Source organism: Austrofundulus limnaeus, unplaced genomic scaffold, assembly GCF_001266775.1.
Source record: "Austrofundulus limnaeus strain Quisiro unplaced genomic scaffold, Austrofundulus_limnaeus-1.0 Scaffold62, whole genome shotgun sequence".
Lineage (NCBI taxonomy): Eukaryota > Metazoa > Chordata > Actinopteri > Cyprinodontiformes > Rivulidae > Austrofundulus > Austrofundulus limnaeus.
In genome coordinates, this window is record NW_013952464.1 from 250239 (window position 1) to 272154 (window position 21916).

Below are 21916 nucleotides of genomic sequence, written 5' to 3' on the forward strand. Positions count from 1 at the left end.
TGGAAGGGGTGTGTACAGCGGGGTGGGCAATGGGGTGGCCAAAGATTTGTCTGTGGTGGCCCTGGYCACCCCCTGGCTCCGCCCCTGGTCCAGYTGCATTAACTTTTTGCCAGGATCTTATATTGATGATGATTTTGGCCAATGAGAAATTCTGCCAACACATCCCATAGATCAGGGCAGGCCTGTGTCATAATAAGTATAGGCAAATGTTAAGAGTATCGTCCATTTAGGGGTCACCACAAAAGGTAGATGAAAAAAAAACTATTTTATAACTTTTTTTTTATCAGAGTTGAGTTAAGCTGTAGAATAATCACTGGTATCTCAGGTTTATAACTTTAAAACTCTTTTTTTTTACAACATGAAATTATATGGTGCTGAGGMTGTTTCATAATAAAAATATCACATGATGCAGTCAAGACTAAMTACTGGTGCTCAGTGACTAGAAAATAAAATAAAGATATGTGAGTTTCAGTTATGATCTYASATAAAGTTCAGGTCTAAGTCTGGTTTTCAGTGTTCTACCCTCATAAAATACTGATTTTATGTTTCTATTACTCTCAAGAATGTAGTAAAAACCTCCTCCAAATGGCAAAAAAATGTAGTTTTGAGTTGGTCTTTTACTAAATGTTCTGGGGGAGTATAACCCTGAACCCCSCTAGAACTGCTTCCCTCCACAGCTGCTGGTTAATATAAACAGGTGTTCAGTATCAACAAATGTTGGCAGGTATGAGACGTCTGGTATTCTGTTTAGTTAAAATAGTTAAAAATATAGACAACCTGATTTCCAAAGCTAAAAACCATCAGACAAAACTCATTTGGTATGTGAATGTATGTAGACTGGCAGGGAGATGTAGAAAATTGCACAAGAGGCGCCTCCTGAAATCTTGCCTAGGACGCCAATTTGGCTAGGGGAGGCCCTGCCTTAGCTAATGGGGTTCAGGTCCGGACTCTGGTGGTGTGAAAATGACGTCTCGTGCTTCCTGAACCAATCGTTCACAGTTTGAGTCGGACGACTCCTGGCACTGTCATCTTGAAACATGTCATCAGAGAAGAAAGAAATCCATGGTATAACCTGGTCATTACAGAACACTAGACATGGTAGGTGCATCACTTCAGGCTCTCTTCTAACCCTTATCCCCCCAACCCCATCACACTGGAACAGGGTCAACCTGGACTCATTAGACCTTCCTCGCAGTTCTCAACCTGATTTTATCGTTTCAGCAAAGATGTTTTCTCTGCTTGATGCCAATAATTTAATATTCTGAAACAGATAACATTTTCCTCGACCACAGGATGTCATTTAACATGGTTGAACACAGAAGCTGCTCACTGCATCAGTTAAATAACTTGTCAGCTGAAACATGATCACTCGTGCAGTAATCGTCCAATAGGAGACTCTTACTCTTTGCTTAGTTGAATCCAGGTGGTGACATCTTGACGTTCTAGTCTATTAAAGCTGTTTTTCAAAGTGGGGGGCCTCAGAAATCTGGTGGGATGTTACGAAAAATGCAAGAATAAATTGAATCTTATATATTTTGAATCATAAAATTAAAATGTTTTTAAATTATTTAAAACTATGATTTAAAATATTAAAAAATGTTATTAATTTGAGCTTAAGAAAAGTTTGATTTCTTTTGTTCTGTTCTTGTCGTTTGTTGAAAAGTTGATTTTCCAGTGAAAATAGTGTTTTAAATATGCTAGTAAATTAACATCAGTTATTTTACTAATCAAATTTAATAATTATTAAATAGTGAATAAAAGTGAAAAAAACATTCTAAATGTTGATGTTTCTTTACATATTTTGTAATATTTTTATAGGTTTGTAGGGAGAGTCCATCAGAGGTTAACGCAGTTTCGGGGTCCATGACATGGAAAAATTTGGGAACCCGTTTAGAGAAGCTGTGGCTACATTGTAGCTTACCACCATCAGTGTGTGAATGTCTAAGTGTAAAGTACTTTGGACGGGACTTGATAAAGCACTACTGTATGTAAGCGGAGTCCATTTTATCATCTTCCAAGGCCAAAAAACCCTTTACGCTTGAGGAAAATCAATAGAAACCTGTTTACACTTTTTATTTGTGTCAGCGTGACAGCTTCTTTATGTACAATAGTGGACAGAAACAAACGTTACAGAAATGATAAATATACTCTCGAACCATAAGGTTTATATTTCATCTTGGCTGAATTATGTAGATGATTACAGAATTTTCAGGTTGGCTCTCACAGCCTTTCATCAACAGCACACTATCAGATGGTGAATACCTGTACAACCAATATGTAACCAGAGTATTTTCAGGACTCAGGTGGGCTGCCCCCTTCACAGATAACTAAGTACTGAGTGGGTGGGGTAAAAGAGGGAGTCGGACAGAGGAGAGGATGGCTGCATKAGTTGTTACGCAATCAGATTTAATCCTCGGTTCACTTTTGTTGAGATACCAAAAGAGAAAAGCCAAGTGTGGTTGAGGAGAAAGAAAGAAAAAAAAAAAAACAGGACACACAAAGTGTAATGCCACAAGTCTTCTTAAAACCTGAGCCAGTACATATTACTGCGCACCCTGTTGTAGTCTGTTAACGCCTCGATGGGGCCTGGTGGGGAGAGGAGGGAAGCATCGATTAGTACAAACAACAACCAGGACCGAGTTTGTTGCAGACTAAAAATCACACAGAACTCACCTATGCCTACCATAGCCGGACACTTGTCGTAAATATATTCGTAGCAGACATCACGCAGCACACGGGGAGTCACAGCCTGAAAGGAGATCAGATTTATTTATTTTTTAAATTCTAGGTCTGAAAATGTTGGTTTTGAAGAGGTGCTGCAGTAAATAACTTACATCGATCCGAGCGTTCCACTCAGCGAGAGGAATACGGCGCCCGTGGTACAGGATGTGTCTGCCGATTTCATCACAGATCGGGGTCGTTCCTACGAGATTAACAGCCCACTGATTTCACGTTCAGCTGTGTTTTAGATTAATCTTTATCTACAGATTTCTACTAGACATTCATACCATTCAGCTGTCCGATCAGGCTGGCCTTCACAGCGTTTCGACCTCTGGCCACCTCACTCTCCGTGGCTGTGGTGCACAGATTCATCCTGTGGGAGAAGCAGGAAATGAAACATAAAAACATAATTTCTTTGGATAAATGCCAGACTTTCAGTGACTTTCTGTCTTTGAGTCTTGACTTACCAGGCGTTCTGACTCCAGTGCATCATGTCATCAATATGGTATTTATCAGTCACAAAGTAGATGCCCAGCAGGCCGGTATCGCTGTATGGCGAATGGAAGGCCTGGAAGCTGTGGCACAGTTTGTACTCCACAGCTAGGCGAGCCAGACGGCTGCTCAGGTTCTGTACGACAAACATTTCTTGTTCTTACAAGACTTCATCAATAAATCAGAAATACAGTATCCAAGAATCTGAGTGTCGGCAGGGTCGTATAAAATGTATTTTATTTTTACCCTATTACTTTTTTTCTTAGTATTTGTTTCTCTAACTTCCACGTTTTATGATGCAATCACCTTTTTCCCCGACTAAAAATTATCCCATTACTGTATATGGGGTGGGTTAATATAATTACAGCAAATCAATACAAAAATATTGAACAATTGAGTGAAACTTGACAGTAATCAAAAACATTCAGAAATCATACAGATCAAAAATATTTCTAGTGTTTATTTTTAGTARGGCTGGGTATCGTGGCCAATTCTCTAGATCGACTCGATTCATAAGGTCCTGAATCGATTAACCATGATTCGATTYGATTCAATTCAATCTGGTCTAAAATAATGAAAATGGTTCAACTGTGTTGCAAAATACAATATCACTATTTTTTTCTCTTCACCAAAAGGACAAACTTTTAAATTAAACAGTTTAATCTTGAAGGAAAACTGTCACAAGTTTAAAAGTTTTAAATTAAAAAGGAATTGCAGGTGACAGTGTTGTTGGAGGAGTTCATTCTTTGGAAATTAAKAATTTTCTTCATACATAAGAAGTGATGGAATAAGGTTGCAGGAGAAGAGTTGKGCTAATATAAATATACTTCTGCTCACTCCTTTTGAGCGTATGCAAATTGTATATTTGTGATGTTTCTGCTTCTGTTATGTTCAATATAGCTTATTAAAAATTATATTACTTATACCTTATTAAAACAAATAATACAACTACAACATTTCATCACTGTGAATTTCATTAAGACGTTTCTTAAAGTTTAAAAATAATAATATTGGTAACTAAAGGATTTTGTTAGAATGTCTTTAATACATTTATACATGAGAACTGTTTCAGTCAGATATTTAGATACTGTTGTTTGGTTCGAGCGCCTGAACAAGCAGCTTATTTTTACTACCACTTGAGTGCAAATCTTTGTAAACAAAAGTCACCAAGGTCTTTGTTATCTTCAAGTTCTGCTGAGAATCGGCTGATAATGTTAGTAATTCCTTAATTTCTTTTGTTTTGCTCCAGATAGTTTGTTATCGAAAGCTAATGTTTGCACTGAACATCAAAYGGATGTAAACATACGGCAAGCCAGGAGAGACAAAATATAGAAACGTGTTTCAGACGCRCACACAAGACTCCATGGGGAAGAATTGATCTCATGTCCTGTGAATCAATTTTTCCAAATTTAAATGAAATCGATCCAAGATCAATTAAATCTATTTTTTTTACCCAGCCATAGTTTTTAGGTTTAATTTTGTTCCTGTTAATCTGCATGCTCCCTATGAATGAACTGAAATGTGTTTCTTAGAGAAAGGACAAAAATGTGTTCCTCCTGAAGGGTCCAGAGGCAGAGACGAGACCCCTGACTCAGGTTTTCACAGAGACTTTGTTCTACCCCTTCATCATGGCCACTTAGGACATAAACAGTCCCAAGAGGGCAAAGCTTAAAGGGGATGATCCTAAACCGACACAACAGCTTTCACTTGTCTTTGTTTAAACAAATAACCATAAACAAAATCATGTAAGAAGAAGAAAATGTAATTCTTCACACCTTGTCACCACCGTAGGTAAGGTCATAGCTACCAATGATGGCGTTGGCGACCATGAGAGGCACAATATCTGGACTGGTGACACCAGGGCTTTCCACAGCGATGGCAATGTGTGCCAGAGGAAGATCGTCGTCCCGCATACGAATCTGTGAGGAAACAAATATTTTATTATTTAATGCAATTAAATTAAACACATCTGAGCCACAATCAAGAAAAAAATGTATTTAATCATCTCTTCAAAGTAGAATTAAATTCATTTCATAATTAGGCATTTAAACAGACCTTTCTAATATTATATTTCTTCCATCAAACCAAAGTTTAAACCTTCCTTTAGAGCAAATCTTTCACAAAGCTAAATCTAAATTTTTATATTGTGTCCAAAAAACAAAAGCTAACCTCACCTCACTGCCAGTAAATCGGCAGGGTGGCAACACTGGGATGGCATCTTTCTCATACTCAAAAGACAATCCGCTTAAATGTGTTTTGGCCAAACCAACCAGCTCCTCGTGGTTAATACCTGTAGATGAAGCACATTAAATGAGCAAACAGTTGCAGGAATCCACACGTTCCTTCTCATATTCCCTGTTCGAAAGCAAAGTCACCTACCTCCAGCAGCAGCCAGCACCATCCGAGGGGCTTTATAATGACTGTTGATGTAATTCACCAAATCCTGACGAGTCAAATTCCTGCGAGCAGCAAACACAAGAAAACGATGCAGACATTTTGAGGAACAACATAATTAAAGCAGGGTAGTGGTGTCTGATGAGGAGCTAAGCTAACGATGGTGCGTTCCTGCTGAAACAAATCAGGTCCTCCTACCTGGCATTGCTGGAGGGGCCCAACACACTCTGACCAAGAGGAGTGCCCTGGTAAGCTGTGGCGTGCAGGAAGTCCAGGCAGACTTCCTGCAGGTTGCCCTCAACCTCCTCCAGCTCACGCAGCACCACGTTCCTCTGCTGCTCGATGTCTGCCTCGTTCAGCGAGAGGTTCTGCACGACCTCTGACAGCAGCTCCACAGCTGGCAAACAGGAGACACGCACACACGTTAGTGCAGAGAAACGGAGGAACAAAATGGAATTCCTGCCCCGTGCAAAAGGGACACAAACATTTCCTGAATGGCTTAATCTCGCAGGCAGTGACAAGTGACAAGCGAACTGTAAACTAACTCACACATTATTGCAGTAATAATGAACATTTTTCAGAATGTTTCAATCTTACCTTTAGGCAGATCTTTGGCATGGGTCTTCATGTAGTATGCAGTATGCTCACGGGAGGTGTAGGCACTCAGGTGGGCACCTATGGACTCCACCTGCTGCTCCAGAGCTGTTTGCAAAAGCTTCTTAGTTCCCTGCAGGGGAACGAAAATGTTTGCAAAGCATAGGTTCAGTCAAATCTGATGGAGCTAAAGCAACACAAGAGGCTCAAGAGATTTGTTTGTTGCTCTTTGGCTCCCCCCACAGGTATTGGGTGTGACAGTACTGTTATTTGTGCCACACACGCAAACCAATGTGTTGTGATGTAGGACAGAAAAGCAGAAAAGTCAACAAAAAAGATGAGAAATAAAACAGGGCTGTGTTTCTATCAGCTGCATTAACATCCTTCTACCAATAACCTTTTGTCCCTCCTCTGGACATGTCCAAACCATCTCAGTCTGGTCTCTGACGATCTCCCAGTGGTTCAACCTGTGCTAATCTGATACATCCTTGTCACTCCCAAGAACCTCAACATCTTCAGCTCTGACACCTGTCATTCTGTCAGCACCACTGTCTCCAAACCAGGCCTGGGGTCGGATTTATAAAACTGGCGTACGCACAATTTGAGCCCAGAAACTTGCGTACGCCACTTTGTACGCCAAGGTTGTGATTTATAAAATCTGCGGTGCCTCACCCCAGCTATGACCCATGCGTACGCTCATTTTGGAGACGGGAAACTGCGACACAGATGGTGAAGTGGTGAATTATAGCCACACTGTATCATGATCACTGTCAGATATTTAATTTACCTTCATCAGACTTACCCGATTTTTATTCAACTTCATCATCAGCTTTCTTAACAATAATATTTATGCTTCTGCTGCTGAGCCATGAGGACCTTTGAAATAAAAAAACTTAAATCTTAAATAAAAGTTCCCGTGTGCAACTCCCTTCATCAGCTTCCTCCTCAGACGACCCTGACCCACAGACCCCTCCCTGACCCACAGACCCCTCCCTGACCCACAGACCCCTCCCTGACCCACAGACCCCTCCACGACAAGAACAGCAGGACAGCAAAAGTCACGCTTTGGATGCGCGCGCGTGTGTGTGTGCGTGCGCGCGGGGCGGGGGTGTCTGCCGCAGATAACAGAGCAGGCAGGAGGGGGAGAGGACGAGGAGAAGAGCAGTGAACTTATTTCTAATTTTATCTGACTTATTTAATTTTATTTTATTGTTTTTATCGTCCTGCAGACTGAGGGAAAATTAATTTGAAGCTGAGTATTTTTTTTATTAAAATCGTTAGATTACTCTAAAGCAAAATGTAGGAAAATCTGTGTCAATTACAGACATTCTGTTCACGTGAGCAGCTGTCAGTCAGCACCTGTCAWCCTCCAGACACATGACGGAGCGTCTGAACCAATCACTTTTGTTGGCATTGATCAGCTGACTGATTTAAATACATCTTAACATTCATGAGGTACTTTACATTGACTGTTTATGGTTGAGTGTGGGCGTGTAGAGGGTAGAACCTGAGGCGGGACCTCGTGCGCAAACTCTGACGTGCGGCTGTGATTTATAAAGAAAAGATGCGCAGAAACATGCGTACGCACTGTTTTATAAATCTGAAATTTTTTTGGCCGTACGTTCACTTTTAGTATAGTTTCCACGCAATCCTTTATAAATGAGACCCCTGGTCTCACTACTCTCTTGTAAACCTTTCTTTTAACCTTTGCTTCCCTTTTTTTCACATAACACTCCTGAAATATTGCTCCATCCGATCTACACTCTTCTTCACTTCTTTGCCACACTCCTTAAGTTCATGGACAGTGGACCCTGAATACTTGAAATCCTGCACCTTTGTGATGTCTACTCCTTGTTGCCTTGCTGTTCCACCTGCCTCCCTCTCGTTCACACCCCTGTACTCTATCGCACTACAGCTGACCTTCATTCCTCTTCTTTCTAGTGCATACCTCCACCTCTCAGTTCTCTTACACCTATTGCTAAACAGAGTCCACGAGGATTCCTGCCTGACCTAATCAAGAACAAGGGGCTTAGAGCCGATCCTAAAATGCACACTGGTGAAAGAAAAAAACTGTATGAAAGGAAGTAAAATGCACAACTGTAAAAGTAAAAGAAAGCTAGTAAATATAACTAATCTGACAAAAAAAATTCTGTTTAAGACTTTTGATTATTAAGTGTACCTTGAATGCCATGTGCTCCAGGAAAAAGCCAGTTCCATTGTGCTTCTCACTCTCATAGCGACTGCCGACACTGATCCACAGCCCAACCTGTGTAAGGGAGCAGCTCAAGTTATACTGTTGTACAACTGGATTAAAACATGATGATTACTGTGCACTTTAATTAAAAAAGGGAAGATATTGTTTTGTTCTTACCGTACAAGTTGCATGTCCAGTATCTTCAGATGCAACCCTTAAACCATTGTCGAGGGTCGTAAGATGAGTCTCGGGGGCTCCCAGGAGGCTCTGGGCATAGCTGACAGAAGCCTGTCCACGCCTCAGAGACAGCAGGATGGGCTGGAAGGGTGCAGAAAAAAAAAAGAAAAGTTTCTCATTTTGTTGAAAACAATCTGACACAAACAATCGCGTAATTAGAAGCATCAGGGCCCCAATAATGGTGAAACTAAAACACACTTTAATAATACAAGTTCACTGAACTAAAATACTGTTCATCATCTACAATTTATGAAATCTGATAATGTGCAGAAAGGTTTATCACATGGCATCTAAACAGAAAACAAGGATTTACGTTGTTTTAAAGTTCTGTTCATGTTTCACTTAAGATTTGCTGAGTTATAAAATAAGCAATTCTCAATATAAATTACCGAGTCTTAACTAGGACAATCGTTTTAACAATGTTCATAACAGGCTGCATTTTCAGTCTCTTTACTATTACTGAGTAATAATACATTGTTTTCTTAAAACTCTCAAACGAGCAACTCGTTTAGATTTAGCAGATGCAGCGTCAACATAAACTCGAGTCCTGTGTGTTTTTCAAAAGTCACCATTATGCTAACACCAGTAGCAGGGAAGCATTAGGGTAAAGTGAGAATAAATTCTAAATGTTAAAAATCACGGATCATCACAGCCAACTAAAATAAAAAGCGTCATTTTAGTGTAAAGTGGACTCTTTTTGTTATCAAGGGGTTTATAAACGCTAAGCTTAAGTTTGCTTGTTGACCTTCATTCACCGCAAGCTAACCAAGTCTAACCAGTTAGCAAACTCACTCCGGGTTTAGCACAGCGCACATATCTGCCACATCCGAGATGCTGTGGGGGGTTTTATTCCTGGAAAAGTGTTTTGTTTTATTTTATTATACGTACACTGCGGGTTTTGCCGAGGACTCGACCCACGACGCTTCCGACTCTGCACACAGACGCCGCCATTTCTTACCACTGTTGAAGCAGGGTGTTTTTCTTCTTCTTCGGCTGATAATATTCAGTTTGTACCTGGCCGCTACCGCCACCACCTGGTCAACGTGGGTTAATGTAGCCCAGGTTAAATAAAACCCTGTAGTAAATACACTTTCTATAATAATTTTATTTAAGATTACAGATCTCTTTTTCAATTAAACTCAGTTCAATTAAATGTATTAATAGTTCATTATGTTCTAACTTATATTATGTATATGTGTTATTAAGTGTTATAATGCGTTATATGTTATAAATTAAATTATTTTTCAATGGAGGCCTGGGGCTGAAGGTATGAAATTTCATGCCAGAAGTTCAAACCAAGATAATTTCATCCTACAAATACAGAATTGATGTGGTTATGGTCAAATCACACACACAAAAAAATTGTGTTCAGGTGATATTGTGAGATGTCACAGCTCAGACTGTGTTGTGAATGACTCAGATACATTGATTTTAACACACTGTCTATAACATTTGTGTTAATACTGAGCATCTGAAGTAGACTGACTCCAAATGTTAATCAGCTGAAGAGGTACATTCAGTGATTACTTTCTGAAATGTCATCGAAATTTGTTGTGTTCATGAGATATTTTACTAAGACAGAAACAATGCACACGGAGGGTAAACCTTTCTGCCGTTCAGCAGCGAGCGACAAAAAGCAAATTGAAGAAAGGAGTTTGTTTTGGTCAAAATGTCCATATTTATTTTACTTGCTGAACAGTCATTCTTTGAAACATACTTTTGTTTTCCTCTGTGGTCAAATGTTGTCATGTTTAGTTTGTTTGCTCATCTGTTTGATAAAAATGCAGAACATGCCTCTGTTAAAAGCAACAGACTTGTTGACCCTTGATGGAATAAGAAATGTGATTTCAACTGGATTGAGCACAAACGTTTATCCTTCTCATACCCAGTGAAAGGCTGTAAGTGTTAATTTTATTTTGGTAACAATATAGGGTAAAAAAAGTGAAACCAATCATAAATTTTAACAGTTCATTTTTTTATTTTATGAAGATATTTAATATTTTTAAAAAAAATTGTGCTTATGTTTTACTACAGCAAATGTTTTCATTTTAACAATTATTCTCAAGACATTTTTTGCTTAACATTTAATGCAAAGTGTTCTAAGATTGATACATTCAGGTAAAAAGTGATTTATAATTAATAGCAAGATAACCATCGTTTTTGTTTGTAGTTTGTTTTGTTTTTGTTTTTTTACTACAGAGTGAGGACCATTTGTGAGGTCTTTGATGTGATGACCAATGTCCTCACTTTGTTTGCAGCTCTGCTGTGCTTTACTGGTTAGGTTTAGAGGTATGGTGTGAATTAAGTTTTGGTTCAGGTTAGTGTTAACTATAGACCAGTAATGGTTAATTTTAGGGAAATTTTCTGGGTTAGGCATAAATGCAGTTTAAAAAATGAATGTAAGTCAAAACAATGTCCTCAGTTTTATGCAAAATACAAGGGTGTGTGTGTGTGCCGCCATCTTTACTTCAGTACGTGCTGAGTGCACACTCCTTAACAGTGCACCGGCGCATTGCACAGCTAGATTGACGAGAAGCTACGAGGGAGGAGTTTACACAGTATCTTCCACGTAGGAAAAGTGTCTGGCGCGACGCTGTGCACCATTACGTGCGCTGGCGAATAAATGGGGTACACCCAATAAATAGTGGAAGTTCCTGCCGCTGCAGGCACGAGATTCAAAACACACACTCGACTTGTGTTGACAAACTCGCAACACAGACGACATATTATTAAATGCCATCTTCTGACATATGTCGAAGCACTTAACAACTGGTGAGTAGGCACTGGTCCAAGGTTACGTCTGTTTTTACAGAGTGAGACAGGTTTTGGTTCGAGCAACTCAAGCTAACGCGCTAACACAATTGTTTTAGTTCGGTGAAATGTGTGGCAGGACTGCGTGCACTCTGGCTCCAGACGAAGTGAGTCGAGCCTGCTCCTACAGAGACCGGAGCGGACACCGGAGACAGCCCCGCTGGAGGGATGGGGACGCCGACAAATACCGACCGTCCTATAACAAGAGTCCGCAATCCACGAGTCCGGTTCTGCTGTCCCACAGACATTTCGAGCAGGTCGGTCGAGTTCATTAGTTTGATTCGCAACACCTGTGCAGATGTGCTAAATGTTATTATGGGCTTTTTACCTCTGCTGAAAGGGAACTGATGAAGCGTGACGAAGATTCAAATTGAACCTTTATGAAACAGCTGCACAATGTGTAAAAAGAAGTTTGTTAGCAAAATATTCTCTGAACCACTGGCCATAGTTTAATGACACAGACTGTAATTAATGGGTAATACAGCTACACCTGAGTCAACAGGAGTAAAGATGGCAGCTACAGCCAGGGCTATAACTCAGTTTTACAGAAAGATCAGTGTTGTAGCAAATCAGCACATGCTTTGAGTWCTAGACTTTGCACAAACCATTAGACTTTTAGCAAAATAACTCAACAATGGATCGATTTTTAGTAAAAGTCTAAGTAATCAAATGCACACAGAGGTGTCAAAAGTATTCACATTCATTACTTAAGTAGAAGTATAGATACTAGGGTTTAAAATACTTTTTTTTGGAAGTAGAAGTATCAACTCAAGAATTTTAATCAAGTAAAAATATAAAAGGACTGGTTTTAAAAACACTTAAAGTATAAAAGTAAAAGTAATGAACACTTAAAAAAGGCATTAAGGATAAAAGCTGAGGCTGTGCCGCAGGGTTCTATAGTACAGTGGGTCCAAAGTTGGGGTTGGGACCCACAGTTGTGTCCTGAAACATCAAGATGGGATCCTGAAAATATTTTTGAATTAATTACACAAAGAAATGACAACTAAGAAAAAAATTTCCTTTGTTTTTACARAATAACAAGAGTAGTGTTCTTAAAATGGACAAAAATAACATAATAAATAATGCTAGTATGCTCTTGTTTATTTGACATAAAAACAATGTTTCTTAACCAACAACAGCTGGGGGCTCAGGTCTCTGCTGCTGGTATTTTGTGGGTCAAAAGCTGAAAAGTTTGGGAACCACTGCTATAGCATGTATAATAGTATAATGTTAAATTAAAATGTTAATGCTGAAAATTTTGGAACATGTTTCAGCCACGATCATCTTCATTCTAGGCTCCATCTGCTACAGTTTGTCCTGCTGGATGTGATGTGATTTGTGTCATACAGGTGTGATGGAGTGCGTTCAGTCCAACAGGCTGTCAGAATGGTATACAGTATATTTACATTTCTCATCCAACCACAATCAAATTCACTCTATCCAAGGCCTCCATGTATCTGGATAGATTTCCATTTATTAATTTTATTTTCTGAACAATGAAAATATGGAATAAAAACAAGTCAAGTTAAAAAGAAATGAAATACTCTTTGCATTTTTTAAATGTAAGGAGTAGAAAGTACAGATATTTGAATTAAAATGTAAGGAGTAGAAGTAAAAAGTAGGCTGAAAAACAATTACTCCACTAAAGTATAAATAACCAAAATTTCTACTTAAGTAAAGTAAAAAAAAGTATTTGTACTTAGTTACTTGACATCTCTGAATGCATATCTAAACCTGACTCTGAACTCTATCACATCTTGTTAGGTGTCATAATGCCATCATCAACTCATCGTGCACAAGATTTGACAAAAAAACACAGAAGATATGCTTTTTCAACTGTGCTGCATTACACATGTTCACTTTTAGTAAAATACATTTAAACTTAAATAAGTAGCTTTCTATGAGCTTCTGTGCAATAAAATACACCACTCAGTACAATCTAAAATAATACTGACACATTTGCTGATTTGTCATCTCATCAACATAAAAACAAAGTTAAGATAGAGTTTACTATTTGTTTAACCTTACAGTGTTTAATGTTAACTTTATGGTTTGAACGTTTCCTCAGAGTGCTCCTGTGGACGAGTGTGTTTTGGCTTCCATGCGTTGGGGTCTAATACCTGCGTGGTTCAAGGAGAACGACCCAAGCAAGATGCAGTACAGTACTACTAACTGCCGCAGTGAAAATATACTCCAGAAAAAGACCTACAAGGTGCCCACGTTTGTAAAATCCTAACTACTTTGTGTTTAATCTCAAGTTAACTATGCAGCAGCRTGATTTGACAATTTACACATTTTCTTAAGGATCCCTTGCTGAAAGGACGGCGCTGCGTCATCCTGGCTGATGGGTTTTACGAGTGGCAGAGGACGGACAAAGACAAGCAGCCTTTCTTCATCTATTTCCCTCAGACTAAAGGTAGCCAGGATAAGGAGGAGGATCAGGATGACTCCACTTCTCCTGTTTGCAATAAAGAGAAAACAAACAATTTCCACCCTGCAGGGGAGACCTCTCCTGGTTCGTCAGAGGTTTGTTGTTTTTATAACAGCACCAGTATTTTCTCATTTTCTTTTATGAAAATGGAAAAAAGTAACTGTGGCAAAACAGACGTCACCCAGGTGTTTCCTTTGGTATCTAAATGTTACGCAGCAGACAAGTTTATGCATTAAACTTCATTCAAACTATAAACAAAACAAAAAGTTAGGAAATTAGTGTTTAGTGGATAATTTCTTTGTAACAATGCTTCTTGGCAATAAATCTTGAATCCACCTACTGGTATGGAGTGTGGCTGAAAATGTCTTTTATTTTATACCTGTATTATTGATTATTACATTCTGTATTTACACATGCTGCTGTTTGTTAAATTGCCAACATGTCTTGTTTGTTGAAACTTCAATCATCCAGTCCACCAAACATCAAACAAGTCAACAGCAAAATGAGCTGTTTGTCAAGTAAGAGTTGACATTTTTCATGTGTGCAACCCACATACTCAGCTCTACTGCTCATCCCACAAATGCATGCTCCTTAYAAATCTGACACCATTTAAAAGGGAATTTAACAGACTTTCTAACATATAAGATGTATTGCCAAGAAGCATTGTTACAACAAAGACATAATCTACCAAACTCAAATTTAGCTACTAGTAGTGCTAAGTGTATTTGTCAGTACTGCAATGTAAAATCCCTGCTGTGTTGATGTTGGCAAGGCCACAGAAGCACCAGCTGAGTGGACTGGATGGAGGCTGCTGACTATGGCTGGAGTGTTTGACTGCTGGACACCACCAGCCGGTGGAGAGCCCCTGTACTCGTACACCATCATCACCGTGAACGCTTCTCCAAATCTTGAAAGCATTCATGATCGGTACGAACAAAAAAGCTTTCCTTTGAGTCTGTGCAGCTTCATTAATGGCTTCATGGTTCTGTTTCAGGATGCCAGCGATCCTGGATGGAGAAGAAGAAGTGAGAAGATGGCTTGATTTCGGCCAGGTGAAGTCTCTGGATGCACTGAAGTTGCTGCAGTCTAAAAACGTTTTGACCTTTCACCCCGTGTCGCCTCTCGTCAACAACTCGCGCAACAACTCCCCAGAGTGCCTCCAACCAGTGGATCTCAACAAGAAAAAGGTATTACATGAGTATTTCAAAGAAATATACTAAATACTGTTAGAAAATGTAACTGAAGYGCTGCTTTTACAGGAGCCCAAACCCACAGCCAGCAGTAAGATGATGATGAGCTGGTTGTCCAGCAGCAGCTCTTTAAAGAGGAAAGAGTCCGACATTAAAGAAGAGCAAAGCATCAAGGCAGAGACTCCACACAAGTCTGTTGGAGCTCTGCAGATGTGGCTCCAAGGACCCAACAAGAAACCAAAAACCAAGTGAAAATAATGAACTGACTCTGGAAATGCAGCAGATTGAGGTACAATGCAGGTTCCACATTTTCTACTTTTTCATTGGTGTGTTGAAAAAGATTTACTCTTTGTACTTTTTTTTTACATAAGTTGTCTCTGTTCAAGACTGACAAATAAATACATTCATATGTTTGCTTAAGTCAAGATTTTTATTTTCTTTACTTCAAACAGACATTTTGAAACAATGTAGATGTGCATTTATCATATTAATATGTAATAATAATGAATGCCAAATACTTCCCCACATTTTCCATTCTTGAGTATGTATGTATGTATGTAGTACAGTATGTATGCTTTCTAAGTTTTAACAAAATACAAACAGGCAGTTAAAGATCTGATTGGTTAAAAGAAAAGTCAAGCACTTAAATGGTTTATCAACACAAACAAATGGTAAAGTCAAATATGGAGATTTACAACACGAGATGTATGCAAATTTACAAGTCCTTGAAATAGCTGAGAGGAAAAAACAAAACAAGCTAAAAGCAAAAGACACCAGGCAGATTAATACGCCGTACTGATTTGGTTCATTCTCACCTCAGACGCTGAATGAACTAATAGATTACAAGAAGTAAAGAAACAGACATCATGGAGCGAAGTCTCAAACTGAGCAACAATCACACCAACTGTGGCTCAAAATGAGCTGTTCTACAAATCTAAGTTATTTAATATGATAAAAAAGTGGAAATAATTACATGTTGAGTAAAGATGAACTGTATTCTTTTTTTTTTTTTTGCCAATTATTAAGGACCAGCATAATGTTGTAATCTACTTGTGCAAATTTTCTCGCACACACACAAACACACACACACACCCCAGATTAAATAACTTTCTTTTTATGAGGCTTATGTGAAAACATGGTAACAAGTATTTTTTAAGAGTGACGGTAATTTAAGCCACAACACAAATGATTATGGGCCAGCAGGGTTTACTTGTCCATGCAGCACTGATGGGCTGACTACACTACAAATAACTGCTTTGATTTAAAAAAAAAATACAATTTGTCTAACTTAATTTAAAACCTTCAAAATACACATCGATGTAATGTTTTAATTTTCCACTGCGAGTATCAAAATAAAAGCAGTTCGGACCAAACTGGGGAGTGAAAGCAGCATTATATGTGRACCTGAATATGAAATAAACCCAAACCATCATGAGGGGAAACACTGGGAAGTGACAAGCATCATACGTCATATTCTCTTGAGGTGCTCTTTGGGCTAGGAGATTCAGATTTGATAGAAAATGTGTGTTTTGTTTACATAARGAAGTGACTGTTGCACATTGGGTTGTCATGTACTCTGCATGGGATGCTGCTTGGATGGTGGGCATTAGGGCATAACACAGTTGGCCATAGGGAAGGGGGTATATAGACAAGGCAAGACAGGGTATCGAGGGTGACCCGCTGATCTTCAGAGTCCTCAGCAGCTGCAGGTTTCTGCAGAYGGCTTGGCTCGCTCGTTCCTGTCCAGCTTTATCGGGTCGGGGAACTCGTTGTACAGCTCCACTTCAGTTTCCTGAGATCAGAGAGAGAGAGGAGAGAGTGAGTAACAGGCTGTATGCCTCAACACAAAGAGTGATATTTCTTAGTCTGGGGTCAGACCTCCTAGGTTTCCATTACCTGTTTTAGAGCATTGCGTGCAATAGTCTGGAAGGCCTGCTCCACATTGATTGCCTCCTTAGCGCTGGTTTCAAAATATGGGATGTTGTTCTTGCTCTGGCACCAAGCCTGTGCTCGTTTGGTTGTTACCTGATGTACAAAAGACCTGATGTTAATAATAAAAACATGAAGCATCTAACCATTTTGTAAAATTTAAAATACATTTTAGGGATGTAACAATTAATCCAGAATCGATTAATAATCAAATATAAGTCCTTAAAATGGGAATCAATTCTTGAAAATTWATTAATCGATTTCCTTGTTATTGTATTACAGTTAGATATGTCTTTAAGACAAATTCAGTTTGATACTTGAAAACTTTTGGTCAAAAAAGTATTTGTAATGACATTTATTTATTTTGAAGTTTTAATCCCTYAGTAATACAATAGAAAATGGTGATGTTAAAAGAAAATAAACATATTTGGCTATAAAAAGGCTACAATTCATTTTGTTGAAAAAAAGTTTTTTAAATAATCACATTCGTGAACTTAAATTTGATAATCGACAGTGGTGGGCAGGACTAACCCAAAAGTTAATTCCACTAGCCCTAAAACACTAACTCAAATATTTCGGTCCCCTAATTCTAAAGCACTAACACACTGAAAATTTAGCAAAAGCTAATTCTAAAGCACTAAAATAACCCAGTCAACCCATGAACATTCTTGAACAGACAACATGAGTCACATGTTGTCATGTTGCTCTCTTAAGACTTATCATTTACATTCCACAGCTGTATTTGTTTTCATATATTGTCACCTGGTGGATCAGTGACACACAAATGAACAAAATGTTTTCACCCTCAGCTGTTAACATAAACGTTGATCAATAACATTTATAGACCTCAGTTAGTGCTTCTAAATTTAGCAAGTGCTAATCCACTAGTAATTTTTTWAATTGGCAAAAGCCCTAAAGCACTAATCAGGAAATTAGTTTCCTKATTAGTGCTTTAGGGGAACTGTGCCCACCACTGGTAATCGAATCAGGGCTTGAGCAAATCGTTACAWCCCCGATACCTTTCAATAATTCTACAACTGTAAACAATTTTCGTGGAATAAAACTATCACCAATAAAAAAATAACTGACACATAAAGAGCTTAAATTAGACCAAGTTAGTCAACCTGTCTGTTCTCCAAGTCGATCTTGTTGCCGAGCACCACGAAGGGGAAGTTCTCTGGATCTCGTGGGCTTGCCTGGATCAAGAATTCGTCCCTCCAGCTGTCTAAAGTCTTGAAGGTGTTGGGTGCGGTGACGTCAAAGACCAGAACACAGCAGTCTGCTCCACGGTAGAAAGCTACGCCTAAGGACTGAAACCTCTCTTGACCRGCTGTGTCCCAGATCTGTAATCCAGAATGTAAAAGAAATCAGTTTGCTTAAACTCATTATTTATGTTCATGCTGTATGTTTCATATCGTCTTGACCTTAGATGCTCTATTATCTTATTAGGGCTTTACACAAAAATGGTGTTATGTTCAGCAGTAATGACAGATCCTCCTGTTCTGTCTCCACATCACACAAATGTGTAGCCAAAAATAAAGCACCTGAACATACCACAAAGAATGTGTTCACCTGAAGACGCACATAATAAATACACTTCTGCAGCAGGATATTACTCTCAAATGTGAAAGGGAACAGTAATATAATCTTCAGGGGGAACAGGAGGACAACGTAGATACTGTATTAACTAATATACATCACTGTATTCTTTGATTAATTTAATAATGCCAAACTAAACTGGTCTCTCGTGTTAAAGTTATCACTTGGTCTTTAGTTTGTGTACTCAGAAATGTGAGAAGATACTTAATTTTCTATTGCAGTCTTGATTTTTGAGTATTTACGACAAAGTGACCAGCRAGCCATGAAAATACATGTCAATTATTTTACAACCCCAATTCCAATGAAGCTGGAACAATGTTAAAGGGATCCATGATTAGTTGTAACATTAGACTTTATTTAATAAACGTATTTTAACTGTAAAATAAAGACTGTAAAATACTGTAGGCTGTTTAGTTTTTATAAGGGCCATTTTATTTACACACAAAGCATTCTGGGTAAATGATGACGTGGATAGGTCCTCTGTGTGAGGCTGCTAGYGAGCTATATCCACCCTGAAGGTTAATCTYKGACAATGTCTGATGATCGACTCTTTTAAATGAAACCAGAGAGCGTTGACAGAGAGGAGAAGGTAGAAATGACTCAGCCTGTAACTGGAAATATAGATGGAGGACAACAGAGCTGCTTCATGGAAGAAGAACCTCAGCTTAGCCTGTTAGCTTTAGCCCCAACGCTATCGCCATATATACAGTATGTATTAGCTCAGCGCTACACATTCTCCTCTCGTCACTGAGGTCCTCCATCCACATGACAGAGAGGGGAACACAAAAATGACTCAGTCTGCAACTGAAAATATGGATGGAGGACCTCAGTTTAGCTTGTTTGTCGTGCTAGCGCCAAGCTTATACATATAAGACAATATAGCGTCGGCACTAGTGCAAAAGGTTAACAGGCTAAGCTGAGGTTCTTCTTCCATGAAGCAGCTCTGTTGCCCTCCATCTATATTTTCAGTTACAGGCTGAGTCATTTCTACCTTCTCCTCTCTGTCAACGCTCTCTGGTTTCATTTAAAAGAGTCGATCRTCAGATATTGTCCAAGATTAACCTTCAGGGTGGATATAGCTCGCTCACACTGAGGACCTATCCATATCATCATTTACTCAGAATGCTTTGTGTGTAAATAAAACGGCTCCGTCCGTGTTAAAATATATTTTTAAAAGTTTACAAAACTAAACAGCCTACAGTATTTTTAGTCTTTATTTTACAGTTAAAATAAACATTTATCAAATAAAGTCTAATGTTACAAATAATCAGGGATCCCTTTAAACATAAATAGAACCAGAATATGATGAGTTACAAATGCTTTTTAACCTTTATTCAACTGAATACAATACAAAGACAAGATATTTAAAGTTTAAACAGATAAAGTTTGAGCTTTTTGCAAATATTTACTCATTTTGAATTACCGGTAGCTTTTATTTATGTTTTACACAATTTCCCAACTTCATTGGAATTGGGGTTGTAAAATAATGACTTATTAWGTGAACAGCTGTATTCTGGGCACATTAATTCATTGCCCACGTCATACCTGCTTGGTAMCCACCTTGGCAGCTGCCCCCACATTTATGGTTTAATCTACATGGAGTAAAGACAAGACCAGTTTTTTTTTTTAAATCACTGTTTAGTACTTGCCTGGTTTTTAGACCCGGGCATGTTTTCCATGGGAGATATCCCATGCAAAAGTCAAAACACAACTCTAGTGCTCTCGAGACAAATCCCAGTTCCTCAAAATCAAGAAGCGTTTGAGAAGAYCGTGATAATTCTGTCGCTATTTATAACGAGATTTTGTTGCAWACATTTTAAAATTCAGCTTTGTTGCTTGAAATCTGAACACGTTCAAAACATTCTGTTCACCAAATTTAAGCAACACGACTGCAAGCGGAGACTAAAGAGATTTCATTTAATTTGTTTAAAAGAACAGCTCACATTATTCAATATTCAAAGAATGTAAATGTGTTGGAATGAGCAATACGTCTAAATAATAAACTGAAAGTTGGTATCGATAACGTCAACATCTGGACTGACTTGAACACCCCTACCTCATCAGATGAAATGTAGCATGACTATTCAGACTGAATTATAAAAAAAGAGAAATGTCTTTCAGTTTTAATTTAGCAATGTTTCCTGTAGACTGTTTACAGTTTAAACTGAATGAATGACACAGTACGATATGAGTTGATTTTTTTCATAAACAAAAAACAACAAATGTTCACAGATTTGCTGTGTTTAAGATGGTAAATGTGTAAAACATTTTAGATGTGTGTATTTCATTGCAGTACTGTCAGTACCTGCATTGTGACGAGTCTGTCATCTACCATAACTTCTTTTGTCAGGAAATCAGCTCCGATTGTTGCTTTGTACTGGTTGCTGAACTTCTTATTCACATACTGGTTCATTAATGAGGTCTTCCCAACACTACAAAAACAAACACCATGGAATAATATTCAGCAMACTCTGGAGAAAACTAATAATGACAAAGAAAGCATAGGGTCATCACTGAAGCCTGGTGTCACTGCTTTACATCACTTACCCAGAGTCTCCAAGGATGATGACTTTAAGTAGTACTTTCTTCCTTGACGTCATCGTCCTGCAGCTGTGAGAGTWAAAAAAAGTWAAACTGGATGAAMAATGAAAACTCAGCAGAACCCAACTAGCTCGCTATAGCCTCGTTGTATTGGTCAACATCAGGGGCAACGAGTTTCACAGATGTATCTAACAATATTCCCTAAAAAAAATGACCCATTCTAGAAATGTGCATCGTTTATTTAACTTGGCCTTTTCTCATCGACAGTAATAAAAAACAAGCTTCACCGCATTCTATCATGAGTCAACAAGCAATGATGTCTGGGCAACTGGAACTGCAGCAGCTTACAGGAAGGAACCGAGTAGATGGCATTTCTTAATGAGACTGCAAAATTTTCAAAGACTGCAGCTAGATATTGCAAAAAATCTTTCAAAAATCCTACGCTGAAGAGCGTGGAACTCCTAAATTGTTGAAAGAATGTTGCACAACTTAAAAAAGACCACACCACTCCGTCTGCATGTCTATGYACTGTGAKACTTTACAGTTAATAGTCTGTTGAGATTATTTTGCACTGAAAATAGGCTAATTCTGATTCCTAATGTCAGATTCTGATAGTCTAATGTCTCTAAAACAAAACATATCTTTTTTTAACTCTTGCACAATTCTTTATATTATATTTTTTTATTATTAGTAGTAGTATCATTGCTAGTCAGTGTTCATTTTGTTTTTTATGTACTGTGCATAGTTTGTAAAGTAACTAGTGTGTGAAACTCTGTACTGTGA

At 38.5% G+C, this 21916-nt stretch overlaps 3 protein-coding genes across 4 annotated transcripts in view; 1 reads left to right on the plus strand and 2 right to left on the minus strand.

The window, feature by feature from the left end:
- Positions 1-2058: 2058 nt before the first annotated feature.
- On the minus strand, positions 2059-9625 carry uqcrc1 (ubiquinol-cytochrome c reductase core protein 1). Its single transcript, XM_014009818.1, has 13 exons — positions 9521-9625; positions 8573-8713; positions 8381-8467; positions 6205-6334; positions 5806-6004; positions 5593-5672; positions 5388-5503; positions 4989-5132; positions 3189-3349; positions 3009-3094; positions 2835-2923; positions 2674-2749; positions 2059-2586 (listed from the first exon to the last, which is right to left on the minus strand). The coding sequence occupies exons 1-13, from the start codon at positions 9581-9583 to the stop codon at positions 2522-2524; spliced, it is 1437 nt and encodes a 478-aa protein (XP_013865272.1). The 5' UTR covers positions 9584-9625; the 3' UTR covers positions 2059-2521.
- hmces (5-hydroxymethylcytosine binding, ES cell specific) lies at positions 5047-15484 on the plus strand. 2 transcript variants are annotated; one of them, XM_014009821.1, is made up of 7 exons: positions 5047-5134; positions 11503-11700; positions 13512-13655; positions 13748-13969; positions 14647-14801; positions 14869-15061; positions 15134-15484. In XM_014009821.1, the coding sequence occupies exons 2-7, from the start codon at positions 11512-11514 to the stop codon at positions 15314-15316; spliced, it is 1086 nt and encodes a 361-aa protein (XP_013865275.1). In that variant the 5' UTR covers positions 5047-5134; positions 11503-11511; the 3' UTR covers positions 15317-15484. The 2 variants fall into 2 exon arrangements, with proteins under 2 accessions (XP_013865275.1, XP_013865273.1); XM_014009819.1 differs by lacking the exon at positions 5047-5134 and adding an exon at positions 11059-11404.
- Positions 15481-21916, minus strand: part of rab7a (RAB7a, member RAS oncogene family) — a 9797-nt gene continuing 3361 nt past the window's right edge. Inside the window, exons 2-6 of the mRNA XM_014009822.1 lie at positions 21140-21202; positions 20898-21024; positions 18118-18336; positions 16961-17089; positions 15481-16856 (exon numbers count right to left, since the gene is read on the minus strand). Of these exons, the coding sequence (XP_013865276.1) occupies positions 16761-16856; positions 16961-17089; positions 18118-18336; positions 20898-21024; positions 21140-21192 (624 nt within the window). The 5' untranslated portion in view covers positions 21193-21202 and the 3' untranslated portion in view covers positions 15481-16760. The remainder of the gene's footprint in view (positions 16857-16960; positions 17090-18117; positions 18337-20897; positions 21025-21139; positions 21203-21916) is intronic.

Excerpts from the sequence above, each read along its gene's own strand:
- uqcrc1 (XM_014009818.1), bottom strand. The coding sequence starts at position 9,583 with ATGGCGGCGTCTGTGTGCAGAGTCGGAAGCGTCGTGGGTCGAGTCCTC. Across the intron at positions 5,504-5,592 it reads GGTGCTGGCTGCTGCTGGAG|GTATTAACCACGAGGAGCTG; the intron begins GTAGGTGACTTT and ends CTTCATCTACAG. Across the intron at positions 2,924-3,008 it reads CCTGATCGGACAGCTGAATG|GAACGACCCCGATCTGTGAT; the intron begins GTATGAATGTCT and ends TTAATCTCGTAG.
- hmces (XM_014009821.1), top strand. The coding sequence starts at position 11,512 with ATGTGTGGCAGGACTGCGTGCACTCTGGCTCCAGACGAAGTGAGTCGA. Across the intron at positions 11,701-13,511 it reads CCCACAGACATTTCGAGCAG|AGTGCTCCTGTGGACGAGTG; the intron begins GTCGGTCGAGTT and ends ACGTTTCCTCAG. Across the intron at positions 15,062-15,133 it reads TGGATCTCAACAAGAAAAAG|GAGCCCAAACCCACAGCCAG; the intron begins GTATTACATGAG and ends CTGCTTTTACAG.